General features: G+C 42.1%; 1 protein-coding gene and 1 pseudogene across 4 annotated transcripts in view; one reads left to right on the plus strand and one right to left on the minus strand.

Annotated features, from left to right (window-relative positions):
* unc5db (unc-5 netrin receptor Db) overlaps positions 1 to 17772 on the minus strand; it is a 358970-nt gene extending 341198 nt beyond the window's left edge. For 2 of the 4 annotated variants that reach the window (XM_028577298.1, XM_028577295.1), the window contains exon 1: positions 17382 to 17772. In XM_028577298.1, coding sequence (XP_028433099.1) covers positions 17382 to 17466 — 85 coding nt within the window. In that variant the 5' untranslated portion in view covers positions 17467 to 17772. The remainder of the gene's footprint in view (positions 1 to 17381) is intronic. The other 2 variants (XM_028577296.1, XM_028577297.1) reach the window with 2 other exon arrangements.
* LOC114555349 (piggyBac transposable element-derived protein 3-like) lies at positions 17508 to 24594 on the plus strand (annotated as a pseudogene).
* Positions 24595 to 27815: the final 3221 nt, after the last annotated feature.

The raw sequence follows: 27815 nt of genomic DNA on the forward strand, positions 1-27815 counted from the left end.
ACTCTCCTATTCAAACCGTAAAGTTGTTAAAAAAAAAAGTAATGTCTTTGGGATTATTCACTGTAAGGCTCGACCCGTATGTCTTAACGTCCTACATATTCGGGAACTTATGAAACTATAATAAATATGAGGTTATCATCACTGGGGACGTTTGTGCTGCTCACAGCCGCTTTTCCAGGCAACCGCAGCGCACAGAGCTCCGGGGACAGCTGGGGGTAAGAGCTGGCGCTCTTGTTTCTGGAGACGCATATCCCTGCCGTGCTGGGCTGACATGCCAAGCCAAACCGAGTCAACCAAGCCAGCACAAGTACATGGAAACACATTGATTAGTGAGGCATCAACGTTGATGTATTGGGCACCTACCAAGATGAAGCTTGCTATGCTAATGTTTGCTATGCATTATCCCGAGTTAATCTAAAACGGTACATACATAAAAAAATAAATAATAATAATTCAACTTACCACTCTGAAACATCCTGCTGTCCTCTTCTAAAGTAAATTAGGTGGTTCTCTTCGCCTGAATCCTTTAGACTTGAGTATTCAGGCTCAAAAGGTAGGGTCTTGCCGATCCCGCCACCATGTTTACAGGAGCCTCCTAACAAGTGAATTTTAAGCGAACTTTTAAAATGTCACAAAAAAGAATAAAAAAAGAAAATGCGAATTAGAAGCGTTTCCATCAACTGGTTTAGGGTGAATAAACTAGACCAGGCAAAGCGTAGTTTTGTCACAAGTTGACGTTACGCACGGTTATAGATTGCAAACCAGCTTGCTAAATCAAAGAGATTAGAAGCTAATTTCTTTAGCTTAATGGAGAGAGGTAGCACTGTACATGTTGGCCACCTGTGCAGAATACAGGGTTGTGGCAGAGACGCTGTTATACGCGGTGTGCAGGGCCATACGATTCAAGCTGTTGAACAAATTCGTCAATTTACCTGACGTGGCTGAGGCATAGGCAATAGCACACTGCAACTCCACTACGTACCTTGTGCCACAAGTGTACGGTGCACTGGATGGGACCCATTTCCCCATCCTTCCCCCATCCAATGGATACCGGTACTATAGTTATGTGTGTTACATGTTCGCTACGTCACAACTTATTCGTCAAAGCTGTTTTCATCTCCCTTTTTGCGCATTAACTCTTTTACAAAAAAAGGCAAAAACCACCTCAAGCGAGCGAAAAAACTTTTTTGCGAGTTTGAGGAAGTTTTCCAAATTTTGCCGTTTCCATCAACATTTTCTAATGCGATACTTCAAAATGCGCATAAAACTACGTTGATGAAAACATGACTACTATAACATGAAAACATATTAAAACTGCTGTGCACTCTTGATGCACGTCCGTCTCTCTGTGTCTCACTGACTGACGGAGGTCGGTGTTCATTGTTAATCAGTGAAACTGTCCACACCAGGGAGCAGCCCGATAGTGGTGCACACCTTGGAGGTCTTCTATTTATATATTTCAGTCAGGACCACTTTGTCAAAATATATTCATTCATCTGCAATTTGTATTTGGCGGTATGGCTCTGTTCTGGGGCCTCCCCGCACTTCCGCGTGCATACGTGGAAAGCATGAGGCAGGGAGAGCACACCTCCCTGCCCTTCCATGTACATGTATGGAAAGCATTAAGCGGGGAGAGCAGCAGTGCAGGATCCCCATAGGGTACAGAACAGAGCAGCATCAATGACAGAGACACAACAGTGATAAAGTCAGACAACATGAATTTAAAAGGAGGAGCTGGGGGTGGGTTGCAAACACTAGCAGAGATGCAGCAACGTAGGATGGGAAAAGCAGTTTAAATAGAGCGCGCTATTTGGAAATCCAATCAAAAGAGAGAATCAGCTGAGCCATCAGCTGGTGTGCTGGCTTAGGAACTGTCAGCTATGAGCTGAGGTAATAGCCAAACTCGACACCTGCCAGAACTTACGCTATGCTTAATTTTTTTATTGTGAAACACGAGAGCAGAGGATGTTAATGATCGCAGGAATCAAGCTCATAATTTGTTGCGCCAACACCATTTCAAAATTTTATAAATAATGTGTTTATAAATAAGTTGAAATAATGAGCGATTTATAAAGAGGATAAAGAACAAGCAATATAACTACATATTTATAATGTTTTTAGTGTGCCTGTGCTGTCTATGCAAAAAAGAAAAATCAATCATCTGTTAGCAATAATTAGCCTGTGCCCATGTTATCTCCTTACATATACCTACGCTGTCCGTCTCTGCAAGATTCGGAATGATTGAGATTTCTCTTGGCACAGCTACCAGAAGACTTACAACTTTCAGACTTTCAGTTGCTCACGTCACATTTACGTCATCTCTCTCAGTTGGAGGCTGCGCAGTAACGCTCAGCGCACACCGGAAAAGTGCTTCTAATATCCTTCACTGGTTTCCGTCCAGAGCAACGGGATCTGTTGGTCCATTCTTATATACTGTCTATGAAAGCAGCATGTGAAGCTGGGGAAACATGTCTCTGACTCTCTGACCATCAGCACCAGTTCCCATCAAGGCTGTATCCTTTCCCCTCTGTAACAGCTGCACCTCTAGCCAACAGTGCATCAAGCGCCTGAAGTTCGGACGACATCATCTTGATTGGATTTATCTCTGGTGGTGATGAGTCCGCCTACAGGAGGGAGATTGACCACTTGGCTACCTGGTGCAGTCAGAACAACCTGGAGCTAAACGCTCTGAAGACGAAATTAGTTGAAATGAGAGTGGAAATGGTTGTGGACTTTAGGAAGGACACAGCCCTACCCTGGGTAACTTCACAGTCAACACTGTTGAGTCCTTCCGCTTCCTGAGCTCCATCATCTCCCAGGACCTCAAGTGGGAGCTGAACATCAGCTCCCTCATCAAAAAAGCCCAACACACAATGTACTTTCTGCGGCAGCTGAAGAAGTTCAACCTGCCAAAGACAATGATGCACTTCTACACTGCCATCATTGAATCCATTCTCACCTGCTCCATCACCATCTGGTATGCTGCAGACACTGCTAAGGACAAGGGCAGACTGCTGCTCTGCTGAGATGATTGGCTGCAATCTGCCGTCTCTCTGGGTCTCTCTGTACGCCTCCAGGACGCTGAGGCAGTCAGGAAAGATTGTAGCCGATACCACTCACCCCGGACACAAGCAGTTTGAACCTCTCACCTCTGGCATCCCCTCTGCAGTCAGCCTCACCAACAAGGCCCCGGACCCCTACTGACTGATGTTTGTTTATGATTACACCAAATGATTCGGACTCTAAATTCAGCTAAATATCTCTCGGTTTCAATTATTGAAGACTTGGGTATTGAAAATAGGGATATTTAATGTCCAAAAGGAAAAGATTAGTTCAGGAGAATAAAACTTCAGAAAGTTTAGGATGAGGGAGTGGTCAGAGTTAAAGTACGACATGTGGAAATGGCCATAATTGCACTAATTTCGAACTTTCAATTTAAAATGGCGGAATTCCTGTTGGGTTTAGGGTATGGCTCCAATGACGTTTTTAGTACGTCTCGACATGCTTCATATGTCTACCAAGTTTTATTACTCTACATTAAACGTACTGCAGGGGCATGGGCGTAAATCAGATCTAACAGTAGGGGGGGACAATAAACATAAAATTTCTGAAGAGCAATTTTTGAAGGGGACACAAATAATACAGCCACAATTATACTCGTAGAGGACATGTGTTCACAGTGGAAAGTCTTAATACTATCATTAGTGTAGCATGGAGACTACAATTAACCTTCTTTCAGTGTTTCTCTTAATTCAATAAAAAACTGACTAAATTGACCAAAATATTCTTCTTTAAAACCATGTATTTAAGTCGTTTATAATCAAGCCACAAAAATACCTTAAAACATAATGACTTATTTTGAAAAAGTGTCCCCATATAAAAGAAATACAATGCTTTTGTACACTTGTTAAATTAGCTGATCATAATGTAAATTAGTGAGCCACTGGTAAAGCTGGTCTGCTGACCCTGACAGCCACACACCTCCAAAAATATGAACTAAGCTCAACACACTTACCTGAGCCTCTCCACCTGACTGTCCCTGGTCTCCCTGTCCCTCAGTTCTTTCTGTCTCTTTTGCCTGTGACATGTGACGTTAGTATTTCCATAAGCACCCATTCTTATAAAGATGTTACCAAATTGTCTTGATATGAGAACATATTGTACTTACTTGGCGTTTTGGTGTTGACCTACTGAAAAAAGGATCTTATGTCTGTTTTTCTATACAACACAAATCTTTAACGTCAGATTGTCTAAATATGAGTAAGGTTCATAGTTTCACCACGTGGTCATATTATAATTATAAAATGATCTTGCGTCCTCCACGTAAATATTAGGTTTCGTCTGGGAGAGAGGATATATATTTAACTGATCAGCCACTTAATTTCATATTGAGCAAAACACAACTGTAGCTAGATCTTCAATATTAACCCTAATATCAGTTCACACACATAACGTTAGGCTTATTGCAGTGGTAACGTTAGTTGTAGTGGGTGCATTTAGGTAACGTTACATTATATTACACTAATGTAGCGAACTTTTTTGTCATGAGTAATTCATTAATTACTCAGCATCATTTCTATTTGAGAAAAGAAAAACTTAATCCAATGTTTAATGTGAATAAAACAGCCTTGAACCGCCTACTTACTACATTCCTGTCACAACCCGATGTGACTGTCACCGTGAGTGTAGCGCAGATCCTACAGCATGCAGTGGACCAAACCACTGTGAGGCAACAGAGGGGGGACTCAAAATGTTTCTAAACTTAAAAAGCATTTTTTGGGGTTATTATTGTTTTACTACTTACACAGGTATTTTAAGTATACATCATTATGTTATTTACAATACACAGCATTGTTTTAATGATATTTCTAGGGGGGGACAACCCTTAGATGGGGGGGGTCCTGACCCCCTCCGACCCCCCTGGGATTTACGCCCTTGTGCAGGGGCTACATTTTTTAAGCTTTGTAGTTAGTTAGCGTAGTTAACACTAGACACAGTGAAATTACGTGTCCTCTTTTGATTTCACGCATACTGTCTGCTTGAGTGAGTGAAGCTATGGGCTCTGTTATCTGTTTGTTTTGGAGAAGAGTTGTCAGGCAAAGTGGGAGAGAGCGTGTCACTGAGGATAATGGGAGCAATGCGAGTAAAACTGTTATAGCAAATTTTTTTTAAATAGTTTAATGAGCTTAAAATTGCAGATTGCAACTGTTTTGAAAAGATGGTTATTTATAAATTATATATTATTATTTAAATGTAATATTGAGTGTAGTTTGTAGTATAAAATATATCCTTAAAAAAACCTAGCATGGCTAATGAAAACAAAAAGTGGTTGATTCCATGCAAAATAAAGAACAATGACACTCCCTTATCTTCCAATGGATGGACCATAAAATTAAATTGGATACAAAGGCGATTTGAGAAAGTCTCTGCCGCTCTCCATTTTGCCATTTTGTTTTGTACTAATCAAATGACAACAGCAAACAGTTCAATGTTCTTTCTATACATTTTATTTCTATAAAATAGATTATGTGAGATTCGCTTAGAAACTCCAAAAGGCCATTTACTTAAGATCAGCTGACATAGATTTCAGCCATGGCCCATACATCAAGGGGACATGTTTTTCGATAACAATATTGAATTCTCTCCGACTTGATAAGAGATTGACTCTGATTCTATGGAAGCTCACACCCAGATGCTATCAAATATAATACAAAAAATAGTTTCCTAATTACTATGGGCCCAGTCACACACACACACACACACTGGTGCGCACCATCTGTAAACACAGTTATGAAGAAGTTAATGGAACCTGTGCAACCTGACACCTCTAAATTGGGAGTATATTACCGCAATGATGTAGTGCCAGCATTTGCTCTACAGCAAAGACCATGTGAGAAAAAAACGCACATTAGAGCTGCTTTTTCATAGACCGTGTACTACTTGTTAAAATGCTTATGAGTAATTGCTCAGTACAAGTAAAGTGTTTATTTGGAGCACATGTAAGAACCTTCAACATATTACAGAAATAAAGATGTTTTTCAATTAATAGCTACGAATATTTAAGCACTGTTTTGTATATTTATTACAGTTATGTGTGTGTTTAGGTGGTTGTACAAGTAATATCACCCAAACAGGGATAGAAAAATTACTTTTTCTACTTAGCTGTTCTAATTTATTATTTATGATGTATGAATGTTCCATGGATATTTGCATTATAATATATTTTGCTAATGCTGTCTGGCTGTTGTTTTGACCCTTGCACTTCATATTAATGGCTATATTTTTACTTAACAATGCAGACCCAATTAAGATTGGATCATTGCTACCCTAAATTTGTGTAAAAAAATATTGAATGAAATATGAATACAGATGTCGATAAACCTTATCACAGACACATTGCACCTTGTCTCTCGCTCTTTTTTGAAAACTATTTAGAATGTATTACTGTATTGTATATATTACTTATCTTTATCTTATTTGTACATATTACCTGCCATGACATGAACTTCCACGATGACCTTCGAAGTCACTGTTCCATTATCTTTAATGTAACTATTATTTGCCACTGTTTATCACCCCCCCAACCGGCCCCGTCAGACACCGCCTATCAAGAGTCTGGGTCTGCTGAGGTTTCTTCCTAAAAGGGAGTTTTTCCTCGCCACTGTCGCAACAGCCACTGCTAATGCTTGCTCTTCAGGGAATTACTGTAATTGTTGGGGTTTTGGAATTCATAGAGGGTGGTCTAGACCTACTCTATCTGTAAAGTGTCTCGAGATAACTCTTGTTATGATTTGATACTATACATAAAATTTAATTTAATTTAATTGAATTACTTATCTTTTTTATCTGTATTTGTATATATTTCTTATCTTTTATATTATACTTGTTGTACGTGTCCTTATTGCAACGTGGGTCGGAGAGAAACGTATTTTCCATTGGGCTGTATGTCTGGCACATTGCAGAATTGACAATAAAGTTGACTTGACTTGACTTGGTTAAGGATTTTAAGAAGAAAGCAGCCCTTCCTGCCCCCTCCACCCTGTTTAACTCCCCAGTTGCCTCCCAGTCTTACGCTTCCTGAGAATCATCATCTCCCAGGACCTCAAGTGGGAGCTGAACATCAGCAACATCAAGAAAGCGCAACAATGGACAAGGTCATTAGACTTCTGGGTATTCTATGCTTATGCAGAAGCTGGTGGATGGAGCCTGGACAGCCCTCAAAAAGACACAGGAAAGGGATCTGAGTTTTACACTGGATGATGATAAGTGGGACAGAATCTATAGGAATATTAAAACTATGTCACACGATGTGAGGGCACCTCATTCAGTTCAAGAGTATGCATCACTTCTAGAGGTGTTGAAATTAATCAAATAATCAATGCATCGGGATGCGGACATGGACGATGCTGCATTGATGCAGTGGCCCACCATAATCGATTATAACGCAACGACGTTGCTCGTTAATTTTCCGGCCGCGGCATAAACATTCAAATGAAAAATAAGATTCTCAGTAGCCTAACCCGTTTTATACACACACAAACACACACAGACAGGCAGACGGAGACAGGCAGACACACAACCAAACACAGACACACGCAAAACGGCTGAGCGGAGACAAGGGAGAGTGGAGAGAATCACAAATCTAGAAGAGGAAAGAAATCAGTGAGAAACATCGAGAGACACTAGAATAGTTAGCTTGGAGAAGATCTAAGTGGAATAATGAAGCTGAAGAGGTGTAGCTATACTACGGCACTTCTCCTGTCTAACAGCAGCGGTTTAGGACAAACATGCTCGTGTGCCTGGCTAAAGTTGGAGCTAATGGACTAGCTAAAGTTCGAGCTAACGGACTAGCTAAAGTTGGAGCTAACATAGGGTGACCAGACGTCCCGGTTTGACCGGGACAGTCCCGGTTTTTAATTGCTTGTCCCAAGTCCCGACAAAAGCCTGTCGGGACGCTAAAATGTCCCGGTTTACACCAGGAGCGGCGTCAGCCGATTTGGCCGTGTCTTCAGCCCCGAATGTTTTGAGTGTAGCCCCAAATGTAACTTTGTCCATTTATTTTTCCGAGGCGAATAGAACGGGCAGCTACGTGAAGGGTCCGACCATGCTGTATTTGTTGCTATCACCTAGCAACCGTCTCTCCGTGAGGAAAGCTGTGAAAGGGGTGAAGTTTTCGGAGGAATCATAGCCAAATCAGTCTAATACAGTGATACCATCAACACAAAGTTTAGGAGCGCAATACTAATGATTTAGTTTGAAGTTCCCGTGACGTGACGTTTCCAGTCTACGCTTCAGACTCAAACACACGGAGCTCTGAAGCAGACCTGTGGGTCGCTTAGTGTCCACTCTCTCTGTAAAATGCAGCGCAGCTTCAGGTTCATGGATGCGCTCAGCTGTGGCCATGCTGCGGCAGATTTGTTGCGTTTGTGCTCCGTGTATACTTTAGTTTCGGGTTTCCACCTCCGACGTAGAGCAGCGTACAGCCACTTCCATAGCTAAACAATTTGTCTCATTCAGAGACCAGAGACCCAAACGGGGCTCTGTGTCTGTCAGAAGGTCTGAGATCTACCGTATCAGCAGAGCAATCACGTAATGCCCAGCAGACTATGGTGCAGGTATAGATTATTTTCTGAAATATAGCTTGTGATTTTATTCTTGTAATAGCCTATTATCACTTTATTTTTCTCAAAATATCACGACTCCTCCAAATCACAGAGAACACTACTGTGTTTGAATGTGCACAAAGTTTTGGACAAGAGCAGTAAATCTTGCTCAAACATCTGAAATATTACAGTCCAGGGGTTTATTAATAAATTAAAATGAATGAATGTATCATTGAGGTGAATAATTGTCATATGCACATTAAGGAGGTTACTTAACCAACAAAAGACGCAAAACAGGAGGTAAGAGTAAATGATGCCTATAGGCTACACATGTGTGCTGACTCAGATATAATTAGAAAAGTCCATCCAAAGGAGAATAAATAGTTGAAAGCAATACAGAATGCCTGACAGCCTTACTGCAATATATTCCATTATGTTTTTATATTTGGATTGTAATCTGTTTCTCTTTAAAGAAAGATATTTGCAGCATACATTGATTCAGAAAAAGGTAGAAATAGGTGCATAAAAATTCACCAGAATGCAGGAAATTAAGTGTTTAATGCTCAAAATTTTCAACAAATCATTTTAATTACTTTGCTGTTATTGGAATACATAACACTTAAAAAAATCTTTTTTAGAAAAAATCTCAACATAAATCTCACACTAAACTGAAAAAGGCTGTTACTGCAATTTTGTTAATTTCACAGGAAAAAACACTTATTATTAGACGAGGAGCCTAGGATCAAAATAATGAAGTTACTGTCTGTGTCTGTGTCTGAACAGGGCTGGCACATGTTCACGTTAAAAAGCGTGTGCGTGCACAAACACACTACGGTCACGCACAAAGTGTCCCGGTTTTAGCTCCAGGAAATCTGGTCACCCTAAGCTAACAGCTGAGAGTTGCTGGTTCAGAGGACGCTGATTTTGGACCGGAGAGGACGACAGCGTGTTTCCCTGCTGAAGAGGACTTTGCCGTTGCTGGTGACTGGTTTTTGTTTTCGTGTTTGAGCTGTGTTTCTTGGACTAACAGCTAACTCTAAGTTGGATTTCTGTGTGTTTGTTTCACTGAAGATAATGTCCTGCTGGCTGCAGCACATTCACACGAGCTACCATCAGGCCCGCAACTTCTTTTTTTTTCTATCGGCGTGTGTGTGTGTGTGTGTGTGTGTGGTAACACAGTGGTTTAATAGGGTTTGAGTACATTTTACATTGAAACTGCTGTAAGGAGGAATCATTTTGTGTAGCTGGAGTGTTTTAAGTGGAAACTGATAGAGAAACGGGTAAAGGGGTAGTTGTGTGTAATATCATTTGAAGAAATATTGCAGCATATTTGAAGGGTCTGTTTTGTGTTATGTTTTTTATTGTGATTCAATCTAACGGCTAAATGTTATTTTTACATTTAAGTTATTGTTCAGTAAACAATACCTTTTTTGTTAAAGAGTTGTCTGGGGTCAGTTATTCCAATACAGCACAATAGATTGGCTGGTTAAAAGTAGGGTGGTATATGATTAATCCAAAATAGGTAAACCTTCGTGGTAGCTACCTTAAAGAAATGAACCCAAACACTTCATCATTCCAGTCTGAAGTTACGTATTGCAGCTTGGGCATTACACTTGACAATGCAAGTTTGTCAAGTCAAATATCCTATATGGCTTTAATAGAAAAATGTTTTTGACGCATCGTGATGCATCGTGATGCATCAAGATATCGAATCGAAGACCTGATAATCATAATCAAATCGGGAGATCAGTGAAGATTGGACTCCGTCCAGACACAAAATTGTTGGAAATGTAATACATAGTACGGCCAATTACTTCATGTCCTATGGTCCTGTGATAAGGTCTAGGAATTTTATACATGATACAGGATACATGATAACCTATGTCGGATTGCAGGGACCCAGGTTCCATTCAATCCAAGATTATTTCAGGGCTAACTTTTTTTACTATGAGCATTGTTGCCCCTAATTAAACATTTTTAGGGGCACAGGCAGAAAAATGATGGGCACACACCTTAAATCTACCTGCAATGCAATTTTTTCACATTTCCCCCATTTTAACTGTTTTACTCATAATGCTTTGGAGATACATACAGAAACTACAATGTGCTGTTTTATTTTAGTTCACAGTCACATTTTAATTGAATGGTGCTTAACAAATACACATTCAGAAATGTAAACAAAGTGTCAATTATAACATTATTATTATAATAGCAATCATATGTAGGTGATTAGACTTCCATTAAAGGTGGGGTATCTAACTATCTAACACCCAGTGTGGGAAATATTGAGTGATGAGGGAGCCAGAGACAGATGAGCTCACACAAGCACTGTGTTTTTATGAGGTAAATAGTTATATATTTAGCACGCTATACGTAATTTTTTCAAAGAAGCAGTCTCCTCTCTCTTTGCCGTCTCTACATTACCTCTCTCGCCCAAGTGAGGGAGCTGACATCAGCATTGATGTAAAAATGCAAATAAATCAGTGAATGTACAGGCATGCAAGTGATATTCCGCAGTTTTGGTGTTAAATCCTGTCATTTTTGTCTGAGACCAAGACAACACTTAGTAAAAATGTGGTCAATTTTGTGACGAGACCGAATACAACAGCACTGCCGAGGTCTATTAACACAGCTACCCCGATAGGAAGTGCAGGCAAGCGGGGTTAAGACCATAAACATCCATCCAGGAGTGGGCTTGTGAGATGGCTAGGGATGTCTATACTATAAAATGGGGAATGTACCTGAGCTTTCTGGAGGGCTCCTAAGAAGCTTTGTGTTGGGGAGAGAAGTGTATGTGAAGTGATGGGCTTATGGTATTGTCATTTATACATATGTTTATTTAGTTTATGGTTTATTGTCTATTTTGTTACTATTCTGTTCAATGGTCTTGAATATTGTAGTTACTGTGTCATCTTCAGTGTTGGGGAAGTTACTTTTAAAAAGTACTGTTTGCCCGTTACTTGTTACTTCTTAAAAAAGTAATCCTTTACTTTACTTAGTTACCCCCTATGGAAAGTAACTTTTTACTTTACTCGTTACTTTTATGTTACTTTTAAAAGCGGTTGTCTCTGGCAGAGACTGAAGTTAATTATACAAAAGCTATCTTTGACCATAAAGCCAGTCTATGGTTTATCAGTGAAGGGTCTGAACTAGACTACACTGCAGATTCTCTACTCACAGAGGTACGGCCGATTCATTATGAACGAGTCCAGCGGGGGTTGAATGCACATCGGCAGGTCATCAGCGTTACAAAGAAAGTGGAATGAAACAGAAATTGCCGAAAAGACATGCATCCGGCAGAATTTCCTGCGGGACCACAGCAATCCCAGAAGTGGAACGTCGTGGTTATAGACTAGGTGGGTGGTGATGACGAAGGTGAGGGGGGTGAGGGTTGTGTTCATGTTGCGAGTTGTATGTTTTGTATGTTGTTAAAAAATAAAAATTGTTCATCACAAAAAAAAAAGCACAACAGAGGATGAACTTTTTGCGGCAAAGACGATGATGGCTTACACTGCCATGATTGAGTTCATCCTCACCTCCATCCCCATCTGATACACTGCTGCCAAGGACAAGGGCAGGCTGCATTCACAATCTACCAACCGCCCAGGACCTGTACACCTCCAGGACCCTAAAAGATTGTGGCCGACACCTCCAACCCTGGACACAAACCTTTTGACTCACTCCCCTCTGGCAGGAGGCTGTGGTGCATCAGGACCAAAACTTCAGGCCAAAAAAACATCCCATCTGCAGCTAGACTAATGATTTAAATTTCTAGACTACCAAATCTAGACTCAAAGTTCACTTACTAGCTTTTTCTGCAGATTTAAACTGCATATCATGGTTTTCCTCAGTCCAGGCAAACTTCATCTGCTGAGGAGAACTGTGACATGCAGTTTTAAGCCCTGAACAATTATACCTTAAGTTATGAGGAATTTATTGGTCAAAAAATAACAAAAACCTGAACATATTGCATTGAAAGTGATACAAAATAGGCAGAATCCTTACATTTAAGAATCTTGAATGTTAAAAAAATTATGATTAATCGTTTATCAAAATCATTGCACATTAATTCTGTCTGTTAATCAATGTATCCCACACCTCTGTGACTTGTACACATTAGTGTTTTTGCGTGAATTCCTCACTACCAGAAACATCTTTCACATTATAGAGTCATTTCTTTAAGTTGTTACTTATGTAAGTTGAAGGAAAACAACTTACAGCTTATCCACGGCATTTTGGTTTTCTGTTTTCTTGTTTGGGTACAGGAAGATGACATCCACAGATTATCCCACCTACACAGGTTTGGAACTAGACTATTAGCATAGAGAGTAAAAAGGAGGGGCAACACCACTAGTTCCAAAAAGAAGACTGTTTCTATAAAAGTCTATGGGAAAATTACCCTACTACAAGTTTATGCCTCAATTGCTACTTTCAAGTTTTCAATACAGCATGATGTTCATTTTGTAAATTATGGTTCCATTTATTTTAGAATTGATGATAAAGAAGAGGATGCTCTAGGGGCGTCGCTACAAGCCAATGCTAACTATGGTGTATTTAAATCGCCGTGAACTTGTGCTGGCCATGTTTTTGTCTTAAATGTTGACCCTTTCACTGTGTGTTTTCATTTCATCAAAGTTAATTGGAGCATTTGGTCATCTAAAAATGTCTTGTTCAGCGTTATGCCAACCAAGCTAGCTAGCTAGCGCTAGCTGGTAACTTGAGGGAAAGCTTGCAGATTTTCTGTACTGTAGTAGGCTATATGCAGATGAATGCAGGTAGATCTCCTGGATGACTCGCTTCAGAAGAGTTGAAAATCACCAACTTTCCCCTTTTAGCATTTAGATTAGCGCAATGCCATTGCAACCGTAAACAAGACTGGCTTGGTCATCCTCCCCAGCTGTCATCATAAATCATCACATCCAGTTGCAAAAAAGACAAGATGGCAACGCCCATATCGCCAAACTCGAGGCTTCAAAACGGCAGTCCACAAACCAATGGGTAACATCATAGATGCAACTTCCACTATTTTTACATTCTATGGTCATTAGACACCTTCAATGTGTCAGGGCCTTTGCAGCATAAACTTACAGCTACAGATGACATACAGACGCTTGACAAAGTTGAATGTCTTAAGTAACATTCAGCTACATAGTGGACAGTAGAACCCAATGACCTGCTGGCCTGATTGCTGACTACATTAACTCGTTGAAATGTACAGTAGTCTTGACATAGCAAATACATAACTCACTGACTGTACCTGCAAAGTCCACAAATGACAGCAATCCCAAGCAGGAGCCAGTCCAATATGAAATAGGACTTTGCTTTTATTACCATCATCATTACTGTATATCATTTCTGAATGTTCAGCCATTTGGTTTCATTTAAATGTAAATCTGGGCACTGAACTGCGCAAGTTGTCACCTAAGGCAGCCTGACTATGATGATTCATTTTGGGAACGGCAGGGAAAAATATAAGAGCCCCTTAACTTTCTCTGAGGGAAAACAACTGATTTGACCTTTGTCTGTTTTCATGAAAGCCATGTACACAGCAAAATAAAATAAAAACTTATTTTATAGAAAACAAAAGTATTTTTTGTACTTTTTTTGTACTCTGCTGTCTCTTCTCTTTTTTCAAGAACAAAGAAGTACAATATGCAGCGCAAGGTCAAGGGTGTACAAAAGCCTAAGGGAGAATTGACGAGTCCACATGTCAGAAAAGAGAGAGACACGGCATTACACACCATGTGGCCATAATTACTTCAGCGAGTCTTGACATAATTGTGCATCTGTGGAGCTAGAAGACGCTGTTTGCTTGTAATGTTTATCAAATTAGGTGACCACCAGGAGTCCCAGCATGTGTGCAATCTGACTCTTTCCAGCAAGGCAAACATCAATCTCATAACATATTTTTATAATCACACATAGCATTAGGAAAACGTACAGCATCATGTTGAAAAATTGGCAAATGAACTGGGTGATAACAACAATCCTCAATCAAATATCAGATAATCCATTTCCTTATAATTTTTCGTCCTCCCACACCTGCTTTCTTGCTCAACTTTCAACTCAACTCAACTTTATTTATAAAGCACTTTCAAAACCACAAGTGGAACCAAAGTGCTGTACATAAGGTATAAAAACATAAAAGCTTAAAAAACAATACAAACAAAACAAACAACTTACAAAGCATTATCAAATGCTAAGGAAAACAAGTGAGTTTTAAGAGCACTCTGAAAACCCCCCAGAGAAGGACAGGTTTTTGCAGACAGAGGAAGGTCATTCCAAAGCCTAGGAGCTGCAACAGAGAAAGCCCGATCACCTTTACACTTTAAGCGTGTTCGTGGAACTACAAGAAGTGACTGATCATGTGATCGCAGAGATCTGCTGGATTGACATTGGCTGATTAAATCAGTAACATACTCAGGGGCTAGACCATGCAGGGACTTAAAAACATACAACAGCGCTTTGTAATGGATTCTGTATCAGATGGGTAACCAATGTAGTTTCATTAAAACCGGAGTAATGTGTTCTCTCTTCTTAGTACCAGTTAAAAGTCTGGCAGCTGAGTTCTGAACGAGCTGCAAACGGGACAGAGAAGCCTGACTCACACCCAGATACAAAACATTACAATAATCCAAACGTGATGACACAAAGGCGTGAACAACCTTCTCCATATCATCAAAAGTAAGGATAGATTTCAATTTAGATATTGATCTAAGATGGAAGAAACTGTTCTTAACGACAGCATTGATTGCTAAATTACACATCACATAAATCACATAAAAGTCAATCAAATCAAGTACCAAATACATCCAAAGCCAGATTATAAGGGGTATACATATCAGTGCATTTGCCTTTTTGCATCTCCAAGTAGGGCTTCATTGGAAGAAAATGGTATACGGTAATAATCAATACCTGATCTATAAGGAAGTCACATCTAATATCACTGCTTAGGAAGCTGTATCTTAAAATATTTCTAATATGTTTCATGACTTGTCCTGTGAAACAAGATTGAAAAGCCTTTTAAAGTTTCCCTCTGGGCCACACCATGCTAACTCACAGCCGTGACTACTCGCATGAGTCTTGTTTCCAGCCAATGGGGCCTGCGGAAATCACCAATGATCCTTAAGAGCTTATGCTGTACATAAGGGCAACGCCACTTGGATTCCTGCAGACATGATGAATGGCAATGCCACTTTGATTCCTACAGACATGATGGATGCAATCAAGATTTCAAGCATTAAGTGAGATTTTTTTGCAGATGCATCTGAAGCTAAAATTGATTGATTGATTGATTGATTGATTTTATTGATTGGTTAATGGACAGAACATGTATATTTATTGAGTATAATTTAAATTATCTTTAAGCAAAAACACCAAACATTCTCTCATTTCAAATCAAACAAACTAGTTACATTCCAGACGTAACCAAATTGATGATAGGCTGATATGTACAAAATATGCGTATCAGTGCAGACATTTTTAATTCCGTTATGTGAGTCCTTTACGTCCTCACACATGGATGCAATTCTCAGAGTCGGAAGGAATATAAAACTCAGCAGCACAACAGTTCCTTTTTGCTCACCAAAAAATTATCTAATATAGGCTCTACAATCTAAATCAGGCCAACACAACACAATGTCTGTCACCAGCTTTGCGAGAAAATACTACAAAAGATTTAACAATGAAGATGCAAAGAGTGCGCTCCGCATGAGTGATCGAATATGCTGCTAACAGAATATGGATTCTGTCGCAGCTTAATAGTATGACTTTGAAAACCCCAAATATTTTGCTAATTTTGTTTGTTTATGAAGAAATGTCAAATATCATTTCCATAAAGCTGTTCATGGCTTTCCATGAGCAGACAGATCACAGGAAATAAACTTGGTATTCCTCGCAGCTATAATGAAGTTAAAGCTGCATGCAAAGTTCATGTTATGTTTATTCTAATGTTGATTAACACAAGCGTACGCCTATTTCTACCTACAAAATGTGTAAAACACGTTCATTATCTGTATTGTTAACATGGGCATATGGCTTTAGACAAATTATCACAATGCCGCATCTAAATGCATGGCACCCAACTGATATCCAGCACTCCTCTCCTTTCAAAAATCGTTTATGGTGTCAGTGGCAATGCTTTTCTTATTTTATGCTTGAACATAACATAAATGCCTGTCCTTTTGCCCCGAACAAACAGCTTTTCATACTCCCTTATTTTCCCTGAAAGTGTATCCAGTTCATGATATAAGGGAGTTGATAGTTTTAAAAATGAAGACAGACATCCAAGGAATCAGCACATTTAACTCCAAAAAATGCGTTGACATGCCTGTTGCACAGGCGTGCCTGTATCAAAGCCTATTACTGAATGCAGCGCCGTCATGATGATGGATTCATTAAAGACTGCGAAAACTGAGTGAAAACGGGGCAATTATCTTCGATTTGATGGGTGTATGAAAAAGATAGAACAGAGTGGGAACTTGACAGTGTGAACTGCGGCTTGATGAATCAATATCAGAACCTCTGCTGCGCATTGGGGAATAAAGAGAAAGCTGAAACTGTGACGAGTAGGCTAAGTCCCGAGTATGAATCAAAAACACTATGAAAATTGAATGTGCACAGTGGTATATTTGCGAACATTCAGGAATATCCAACACGAATAAAACGTGACAAGTGGTGCGTAACCACGGTGATGGCTCAAGAAGAACAGCAGGAAATGGCGTTTTAAATCCTGTGAGACAGAAAGTAGCCAAGCATACACACTGACACAGCTCTTACCTTTGGAGATCACTGAGACTGTGTAATATACAAGGAGCAGGAGGCCCGTCGTGGAGAGGTAACGTCCTTTTGTCAGCGCACCCATAACGACGCGTAGCTCTCCACCGATACGCTATAGGGGGGACAATGCTCCGGATCTCTGGTGCCTCCTCTTGCTTCCTCCGAGCTGGACGAGCCCGGCTGCACAAGTTCCTCCTGTAAACCAGGAAAGGGGAGAGTTTGGCGCTCTGGTAGAAGAAGAAAATGAAGAAGAAGAAGAAGAAGTGAATGGCTCACGAGCTGAACTGTTAATCGAAAGGTAAGAAGCATCTTCACTTCACTTTTGCTGTTCGTGTGTTCGCTGCAGGAGAGACGTGCGCTCCGAGTTTACCCCCCTTTCCAGGCATCATCATCCCGGAGCCTGCCTAATACTAACCAATAGCAGTGTGAGAAAGGCAGAGAGGAGGAGACCGAGAGGTAGGCTACACGTAAGCCTAATCACTCAAACATTTCTTACAACTGTAATGCATCAGTCATAAGTCTAAGACGTGGCAATTTTAGACCCTAAATTTCATCCCAGCCCTCCTAAAAATTATAATAATAAAAAACAATTGTTTTTTTAATCAATTTTAGTGCTTCAAGTGAGATATTGCAAACTTGTCTTAGTGACAGAGGGCAAACAATTACAGGTTCAAAGAAACAGGTTAAATATCCTGTGTCGCTGTCGCCAATGCTATGCACCTGTAACCCAGTAAAGGAAAGTTTTATTTATTTATTGTTTACACCTCATAATTTTTTCATATGTTCAATATTTTGCATTACCCTCTGTTATAATAATAAATACATATATGCATTGTTATCCAGTGAAATTACTGATTTAGCAGGGGGGGGTTAACACTTTTGCAAGGCACTGTATCCATGTCACATTCTCATTAGGGGCTGAGCCCCCCTAAAGGTCTCATCCTAGAATCGCCCCTGGTCGTTGCTATAAAGTTAGGTTTAGGGATTATTGGCTAAAGTAGAAACACTGTATGCAAGGAGTTAGTTTTACTTAATCATTATGTGACAAAGCTGTGTCTGATATTCCAGTAAAATTTCCATACCTGGTGATACATTTCAAGAGACAGTTTATAGTAGCAGTGACTGTCAAAATATGTGGTCAGTATAATAACTTATTATTTCCTCCTCAATCACAGGCAGAGCAGAGCACACACTTGCCCTGGCTGCCAAGTACATTTGTAAGAAGTGTTTCTTGGCATTCTTGATCTGTTTTTCAGTCATAATTAAAAACGACAAAATCTTTAGATGTATTTGGGGCATAGATTATGCTTTGATTTCTGTCACAATTTAATTTATTTTCTTAAAACATGACCATGTGAATAGATATGGCCCTGCAGCAAAACTAGATTAACAACTGGGCAAAGTGGGCCCAAGCCCTCAGGGGTCCCAAAGACTCCAAGTTCAATTAGTTTGTGGTAAATAATGAATTCCAAATTAGTTTGGTGATAGTGTATTCACCACTTAGCTCATACAGTATCTTGCATAAATTTAACCCTTGTATTATGTTAAGGGTCAATTTGACCCATTTTTTTTTTACAGAATAAAAATCCATTCTTTTGGTTTCATAATCTGTGCCCTCGGTTTTATAAATTGTTTGCACGGGTTCATAATCCATGCCCTCCGTTTTATAAACTTGTGCATTAATCCGTGCCCCCGGTTTATAAACTGTTTGCACGGGTTCATAATCCGTGCCCTCTGTTTTATAAACTGTTTGCACAGATTCATAATCCGTGCCCTCGGTTTTATAAACGTGCGCAAAGTTAAAAAGATATTCACAGATTCGAACTTCCAGGATCATTACTCTATAGCGAAATGTTATTATATCACAAACGACGCATCTTTCCTAATGTAGTTAGGTTAACAACAAGCTAAAAACTATTTTTTATCAAAACGAGCCATCCTCCTTCCTGGAGAAATAACATTGGTCTCTACGAGCACCCGGCGGTGGCAGCAAGACGAGTGCTTAGGGACCGTCTACAAACTACAACACCGAGAAGAGATACAACAAAAATATGTATTAATTAAATGATTAAATAAGGTAGTGTCTCCAAACTTACTTCAATTATAACTTGTCTCTGCTAGTTGTACTACATCACTTACTTTTAAAAAATAAGCATATCCATAATTTTGGTAAATATTTTTTGCCAAAAAAATGTAATATGTCATAATTACAGAAAGTCATGTCTCCAAAACTACTCCGCACATAGAAGGCCCCCTGCTGGTTGACCTACAGCACTTACCTTTCAAAAATAAGCATAATATAATTTTGGGGAATATATTTTGCCAAAAACATTCAATATTTTAATAATTAAATAGAGTCGTGTCTATAAACTTACCTCACAGATAATTACTCTTCTGCTGGCTTTATTACAGCAGTTACTTTTCAAAAATAGACATATGCATAATTTAGGGGAATATTATTTGCCAAAAACATTTAATATTGCGCACAAACAGTTTACAAAACCGTGCAAACAGTTTATAAAACTGAGGGCACGGATTACGAATCCGTGCGAAGTTTATACAACCAAGGGAACAGATTGTTATTCTGTGTGTATGGTGCTAAAACAGTCTCATAAGGATTTGCAACTTGTAAAACACAATCCACAAATGAATGCAGAGTGATTTGTATTTGTAAATCTGTGTTGTATCTGTGTCTCTAATTTGTGACTTGTGAAACACAAGTCACAAATGAATGCAGAACAATTTGTATCCGCAAATGCGTATCTCTGTCCGTGAATCAAATTTGTAACTGGTATTTCATCATTTGTAAATTAACTTAGTAGTTGTGACAACATCATCGATTGATTCCTTAGATCATCAATTAGTTTCATATGATAGGCCTACCAAATATATTCACTAGCTTTACAAAGACAAGGCAAGCCCATCTTACAGGCCTGACTTTAACGAGCTAGCTAGCTAAGTTAGCATCGCTGTTTGCCGTTACCACACTCTAAAAAGTAGCAAACTTGTCACTGCCACCATAACAACACAAAGCAAATTGTAAATGCACTGCAACAATGATGATGAAAACATAAATGTAATTTATCTGACAACAAAGTCCTAATAATATCAACTTACCTGGAGGAACGTCAAGTAGGTAGTTGTTAAGACCCAAAATAAACATCTCCCTTTATTTTTATTGCATTTACTTACAATTTGACTGGCTTTGAACACCCATTTGAACCAGGTGTGTGTGTGTGTGTGTGTGTGTGTGTGTGTGTGTGTGTGTGTGTGTGTGTGTGTGTGTAAAGGAGGAGGAGCTTTTTCTCACGCTTGACCTCTTCACTGTTGTAATGTCATCTCTCTGACACGCACCCTACAAAATGAGCTCCAACAACTGAAGAAGTTGAAGTACAGATTTTTGATGGTAATAGTGATGTAGAGGAAGAGGTTAGAGAGTCAGAGGATCTTTCAGAGAACTGAGGACAATGCTATTGACGATCCGGATTGTGAATTTTCTTATGATGAAGAGGATTCAGAGGACCACTCTGCTGTAGTCTCTCCATCACCTAAAAACAATGAGCAGCAATCATCCTCAACAGAGGGGACATGGACATCTAAAGATGGTAACATAAAATGGTCAACATCACCACACCAAAGCCAAGGCAGACTGTCATCTTCCAATGTCATCAAAATGACTCCAGGCCCTACAAGATCAGCATTTCATCTCTTCATATCCCAACCAAAAGAGAGGATCATACTGGACATGACCAACTTGGAGGGGAGGCGTGTATTTCAAGAGAAATGGAAGCCACTGGATCAGATTGACTTGCATGCATACAGTGGGGCAAAAAAGTATTTAGTCAGCCACCAATTGTGCAAGTTCTCCCACTTAAAAAGATGAGAGAGGCCTGTAATTTTCATCATAAGTACACTTCAACTATTGGAGACAAAATGAGAAAAAGAAATCCAGAAAATCACATTGTAGGATTTTTAATGAATTAATTGGTAAATTCCTCAGTAGGTTAGATTTGCCATCACAGCCTGCCCATATTTTGATACCATACTTGGCAGGCTTGATGTGCATGTACTGTTGGAAGGGACACCGCCCCCTGAATGGAACAAGGCATTCGTCTACAGTGACATGGGGACCAGGATTGTACAAGACCGGTAGAATTTTGACCCATTTATTGCATACATCTCTGATCACAGCAAGTTTGTCTCTTTCACGTCGACCAGCTCTGGTGTCGCGATTGTCAAATCGGATCACCCAAGATATCATATGAAATGACTCCAGAGACATTGGCCTTCCACTCTCTTTATTCAAGAGACTGGCAGTTGCTTCTCCCTTTGACTTGTACACTCCAGCTAATACCAGGATTCCAATGTACAGTGGGGCAAAAAAGTATTTAGTCAGCCACCAATTGTGCAAGTTCTCCCACTTAAAAAGATGAGAGAGGCCTGTAATTTTCATCATAGGTACACTTCAACTATTGGAGACAAAATGAGAAAAAGAAATCCAGAAAATCACATTGTAGGATTTTAAATGAATTAATTGGTAAATTCCTCAGTAAAATAAGTATTTGGTCACCTACAAACAAGTAAGATTTCTGGCTCTCACAGACCTGTAACTTCTTCTTTAAGAGGCTCCTCTGTCCTCCACTCGTTACCTGTATTAATGGCACCTGTTTGAACTTGTTATCAGTATAAAAGACACCTGTCCACAACCTCAAACAGTCACACTCCAAACTCCATTATGGCCAAGACCAAAGAGCTGTCAAAGGACACCAGAAACAAAATTGTAGACCTGCACCAGGCTGGGAAGACTGAATCTGCAATAGGTAAGCAGCTTGGTGTGAAGAAATCAACTGTGGGAGCAATTATTAGAAAATGGAAGACATACAAGACCACTGATAATCTCCCTTGATCTGGGGCTCCATGCAAGACTCACCCCGTAGGGTCAAAATGATCACAAGAACGTTGAGCAAAAATCCCAGAACCACAAAGGGGACCTAGTGAATGACCTGCAGAGAGCTGGGACCAAAGTAACAAAGGCTACCATCAGTAACACACTACGCCGCCAGGGACTCAAATCCTGCAGTGCCAGACGTGTCCCCCTGCTTAAGCCAGTATATGTCCAGGCCCATCTTAAGTTTGCTAGAGAGCATTTGGATGAACCAGAAGAATGGAATGGAATGGGAGAATGTCATATGGTCAGATGAAACCAAAATAGAACTTTTTGGTAAAAACTGAACTCGTTGTGTTTGGAGGAGAAAGAATGCTGAGTTGCATCCAAAGAACACCATACCTACTGTGAAGCATGGGGGTGGAAACATCATGCTTTGGGTTTGTTTTGCTGCAAAGGGACCAGGACAACTGATCAGTGTAAAGGAAAGAATGAATGGGGCCATGTATCGTGAGATTTTGAGTGAAAACCTCCTTCCATCAGCAAGGGCATTGAAGATGAAACGTGGCTGGGTCTTTCAGCATGACAATGATCCCAAACACACCACCCAGGCAACGAAGGAGTGGCTTCGTAAAAAGCATTTCAAGGTCCTGGAGTGGCCTAGCCAGTCTCCAGATCTCAACCCCATAGAAAATCTTTGGAGGGAGTTGAAAGTCTGTTGCCCAGCGACAGCCCCAAAACATCACTGCTCTAGAGGAGATCTGCATGGAGGAATGGGCCAAAATACCAGCAACAGTGTGTGAAAACCTTATGAAGACTTACAGAAAACGTTTGACCTCTGTCATTGCCAAAAAGGGTATATAACAAAGTATTGAGATTAACTTTTGTTATTGACCAAATACTTATTTTCCACCATAATTTGCAAATAAATTCATTAAAAATCCTACAATGTGATTTTCTGAATTTCTTTTTCTCATTTTGTCTCTCATAGTTGTAATGTACCTATGATGAAAATTACAGGCCTCTCTCATCTTTTTAAGTGGGAGAACTTGCACAATTGGTGGCTGACTAAATACTTTTTTGCCCCACTGTACATTGGAATCCTGGTATTAGCTGGAGTGTACAAGTCAAAAGGAGAAGCAACTGCCAGTCTCTGGAATAAAGAGATTGGAAGGCCAATGTCTCTGGAGTCATTTCATATGATATTTTGGGTGATCCGATTTGACAACCGCGACACCAGAGCTGGTCGACGTGAAAGAGACAAACTTGCTGTGATCAGAGATGTATGCAATAAATGGGTCGAAATTCTACTGGTCTTGTACAATCCTGGTCCCCATGTCACTGTAGACGAATGCCTTGTTCCATTCAGGGGGCGGTGTCCCTTCCAACAGTACATGCACATCAAGCCTGCCAAGTATGGTATCAAAATGTGGGCAGGCTGTGATGGCAAATCTAGCTGTGCATGGAATATGCAAGTGTACACCGGAAAGCTACCTAGAGAAGCATCTGAGAAGAATCAGGGGGTGCATGTTGTGCTGGAGATGAGTGAAGGGCTGCAAGGTCATCACCAGTGACAACTTCTTCACATCCTACCGCCTTGGAGTTGAACTTCAGAAGAGAAAGCTGACCACGGTGGGAACAGTCAGGAGAAATAAGCCAGAACTTCCCAGTGAAGATGCAGGGCAGACCTCTGCATTCCTCAACATTTGTTTTCACTGATAATGAAGCAGTTGTTTCATACTGCCCAAAGAATAACAAGATCTTGTTCTTGTAAAGAGCACAGTGCACAAATATGCATCTCTGAGCACAAGAGACGACAAGAAGCCACAAATGATCCTGGACTACAACTCCACCAAAGGAGGAGTTGACAATCTGGACAAAGTCACAGCAACGTACAGCTGCCAGCGCAAGACTGCCCGTTGGCCCTTAGTGATTTTCTACAACATTGTGGACGTTTCTCCTTACAATGTCTATGTCCTGTGGACTGAAATCAACCAGCAATGGAATGCTGGAAAATTGTACCAACATCAGCTTTTCCTGGAAGAACTCGGCAAAGCACTCGTCACTCCTAAGATCCAGAGGCGAGCCCGGCCAGCTCGATCCCCAGCAGCTGCAGCTGTCATTCAAAAGGTTACAGCTCAGTCATCCAAACCCCATCCAACCAACCTGCAATGGGTCCAGTGGATACACCTGTAAAGAAACGGAAAAGATGCCAGGTCTGTCACTCCCAAGAGGACAGTAAAACAAGCACCTCTTGTGAAATGCCCATCACTAAATTGAATGTTGAGTCAGTTTGTGCATACACAAAGACAATGTCGGACTCAGTAGTTTTCTCTGGACCCTTGCCAAACCTGACCAATGATGAAATATACAGCCGTACGTCATCCTTCCACCGCTGGTTGTCGGGGTGGTGCCCAGCTAATGATGTGGGCTATGTGAATAACTGGGGGGCGTTCTGGGGAAAGCCTGGTCTGATGGAGAGAGACGGCATTCATCCCACCTGGGACAGAGCCGCTCTCATATAAAAAAATCTGACGAGTTTATCAGACATAAACCATGACAACCCAAGTTTGATATTAGTAATCAGGGGTGCAGTACTACACGCCCCTCTGTGCTTCCGTTGGAGCAGTCACCCACTCATAGTCTAATAAGCACGGTGTGGTGGTTGGAGTCCGGCTGGCTGTGAGTTCCTGTTTTTCTTTTCCTCATGTTTTGCTGTCAGTTTGTGTTGCCTCTGTTTCTCTCTGTGTTCCCCCCTCCCTTCCTGTCTGTGCCAGCCAGCTGATTGCGCACACCTGCTCGCCTCCTCACTACCGCTCTTCCCACCATACACACCTGCCGGCCATCAACTCCAATCAAGCCCAGTATATAAACCCCGGATTGACTCACCACCTTCGCTTGATCGTTGCTCCTGCCTACTTGGTGACACGCGTCTCAAGCTTCTACAAATTCCCCTGAGTGTTCTTCTGCTTGTATCTTTGTAATCCGTTTTCTGTCTTTTTGTTTCAGCCATTGCCTTCCTCGTCACTCTGCCTCCAGTCAGCTGGCTCCTCCATCCAGTTCCCCCTCACGGTTTCCTGCACCAGCCTGCCTCAGCCCTCGCCTCTCCAGCTCCAGTACTTCCCTGTCGAGTTCTCAGACCCGGTCTCCCGTGCCTCTGTTCCCGGTTCCAGCCCCGTGCCTGTGCTCCCCTCTCTGGCATCCACCTCCCCACTTCCCCATTCACTTTCCCACTTTTCCTAATAAAGTGATTTGTGCTGAGTTCTGCATTTGGGTCCGTTCTGTCCTAACCGTAACAGAACGATCAAGCCATCATGGACCCAGCAGGCTCACAATCCCCCTCTGACTCTCCCAACCCCCCGCCCCAGGACTTGCTGTTCGCCGTGTCCGCTCAGGGTGCGTTGCTCGGTCAGCATTCCTCGGCTATTCAGGCCATGGCCGAGTCCATTCGCACCCTGACCGAAGAGATCCGGCGTCTGAGTGCCCAGTCTCCTTACTCCGACATGTCCAACCCTCCCATTAATGTCTCTCAGCCCGCTTCTGCGTCTCGCACTCCCACTCACGATCCGGTCGCATCCTCCGTCGCTTCTCCGCCTCTCGAGTCCCCAGTTTCCCTCCCCGAGAAATTCTCCGGCATACTGGGAACCTGCGAGGGTTTCTCGTGCAGTGCGACCTGGTGTTTCGGAGGCAGTCACTAACCTACAGCTCAGGCGAGGCCAAGGTGTGTTGCGTCGCGGGTTGCTCCGCGACCGCGCCCTGGAGTGGTACACCTCTGTGAGCAAGGGGCAGCCTCACCTCCTCTCCTCATACTCCTCCTTTGTGGGGGGAAATGAGGAGGTGTTTAATCACCCTGTGCAAGGGAGGGCTAAGGCTTCCCGGCTCATGGCGCTCCGGCAGGGGTTTGCAGCGTCGCGGAGTACTCCGTTGACTTCCGCATTCTGGCCGCTAGATCGGGTTGGAACAGCCCGGCTCTCCGTTCGCGTTCCTGGGCGGCCTTAGTGAGCGGATTAAGGACCACTTGGCTGCCAGGGGCGAGCCGCGGAGCCTCGATGGGCTCATTGAGCGGCCATCGATTTGAACAATCGTCTCCGGGAGAGGGATAGAAAACGCGGGTCCCGCGGCTCCTCCTCTTCGGTCCTGCCTTCCGCCACCACGGGTCCCTGCTCCCCGCCTTCCCAGTCGCTCGGCGGCACCCCCGGCTCCTCCCTCTCCTCCTCCACCCGAACCCATGCAGTTGGGCCGCGCACGCCTCACCCCGGAGGAGCGGGAACGCCGTCGTCTCGCCGGGGTGTGTATTTACTGTGGTCAGCCCGGTCATTATCTGTCCACCTGCCCGGTTCGCCCAAAAGAGTCGGCTCGCCAGTAGCCTTGGGAGCTCTGGCGAGCCGACATTCTCCCAATTCCCGCTTCCTGCTGGATGTTTCCCTATCATGGCAGGAGGGATCGCTTCCTCTGGGGCGTTGGTTGATTCGGTGCCGGCGAAAATCTTTTAGGCGTTGAGATCGCTCGGCAGCTCGCCATCCCCAAATACCCCTAGATACTCCCTCCATGCCACCGGCCTCAGTGGTCAGCCCCTCACCACAGTTACTCACTGCACTCCCCAGCTCCGCCTCCTCACCTCTGGTAATCACCATGAGTCGATCTCGTTTCACCTCGTCACCTCCCCCGTCAACCCTATCGTTCTGGGTCTCCCCTGGCTCATTCTGCACAACCCCAACGTAGACTGGGCGCGGGGGAAGATCAGGAATTGGAGCGCTCATTGCCATGCATCTTGCCTATTGTCCGCTCGAGCCCCCGGTAAGCCCACCCAAATTCACCCTCCTCCCGTTCCTCCTGATTTAACCCTCGTTCCCTCAGAGTACCATGACCTTGCCACCGTGTTCAGTAAAGAGCAGGCCCTGTCTTTACCCCCCCACCGCCCTTATGACTGCTCCATCTCCCTCCTCCCGGACGCCCCGCTCCCGTCTAGCCATCTGTTTAATCTGTCCCGTCCGGAGAGAGAAGCTATGGAGCAGTATATTAAAGATTCCCTGGCTGCTGGCATCATTCGCCCCTCATCGTCCCCTCTAGGCGCTGGCTTTTCTTTGTCTCCAAGAAAGACAAATCCCTCCGTCCTTGTATCGACTACCGGGGCTCAACTCCATCACGGTCAAAAACAAATACCCTCTTCCCTTATGGACTCTGTTTTTGAGTCCCTCTCCCGGTCTGCCATTTTTACGAAGTTAGACCTTCGCAACGCTTATCATCTAGTGCGGATCCGGGAGGGGGACGAATGGAAAACGGCATTTAACACCCCACTAGGGCACTACGAGTATCTGGTAATGCCATTCGGCCTCACCAATGCCCCCGCCGTTTTCCAAGCCCTCATTAACGACGTCCTTCGTGACTTTTTGCACCGGTTTGTGTTTGTTTACTTAGACGATATCCTGATCTTCTCCCCCGACCCAGTCCAACACATTGAGCATGTCCGCCTGGTTCTGCAGCGGCTTCTGGAAAACCGTCTTTTTGTAAAGGCTGAAAAGTGTGAATTCCACGTCCCATCCGTACAG

The sequence above is a fragment of the Perca flavescens genome, chromosome 5 (genome assembly GCF_004354835.1).
Source record: "Perca flavescens isolate YP-PL-M2 chromosome 5, PFLA_1.0, whole genome shotgun sequence".
Classification (NCBI taxonomy): domain Eukaryota; kingdom Metazoa; phylum Chordata; class Actinopteri; order Perciformes; family Percidae; genus Perca; species Perca flavescens.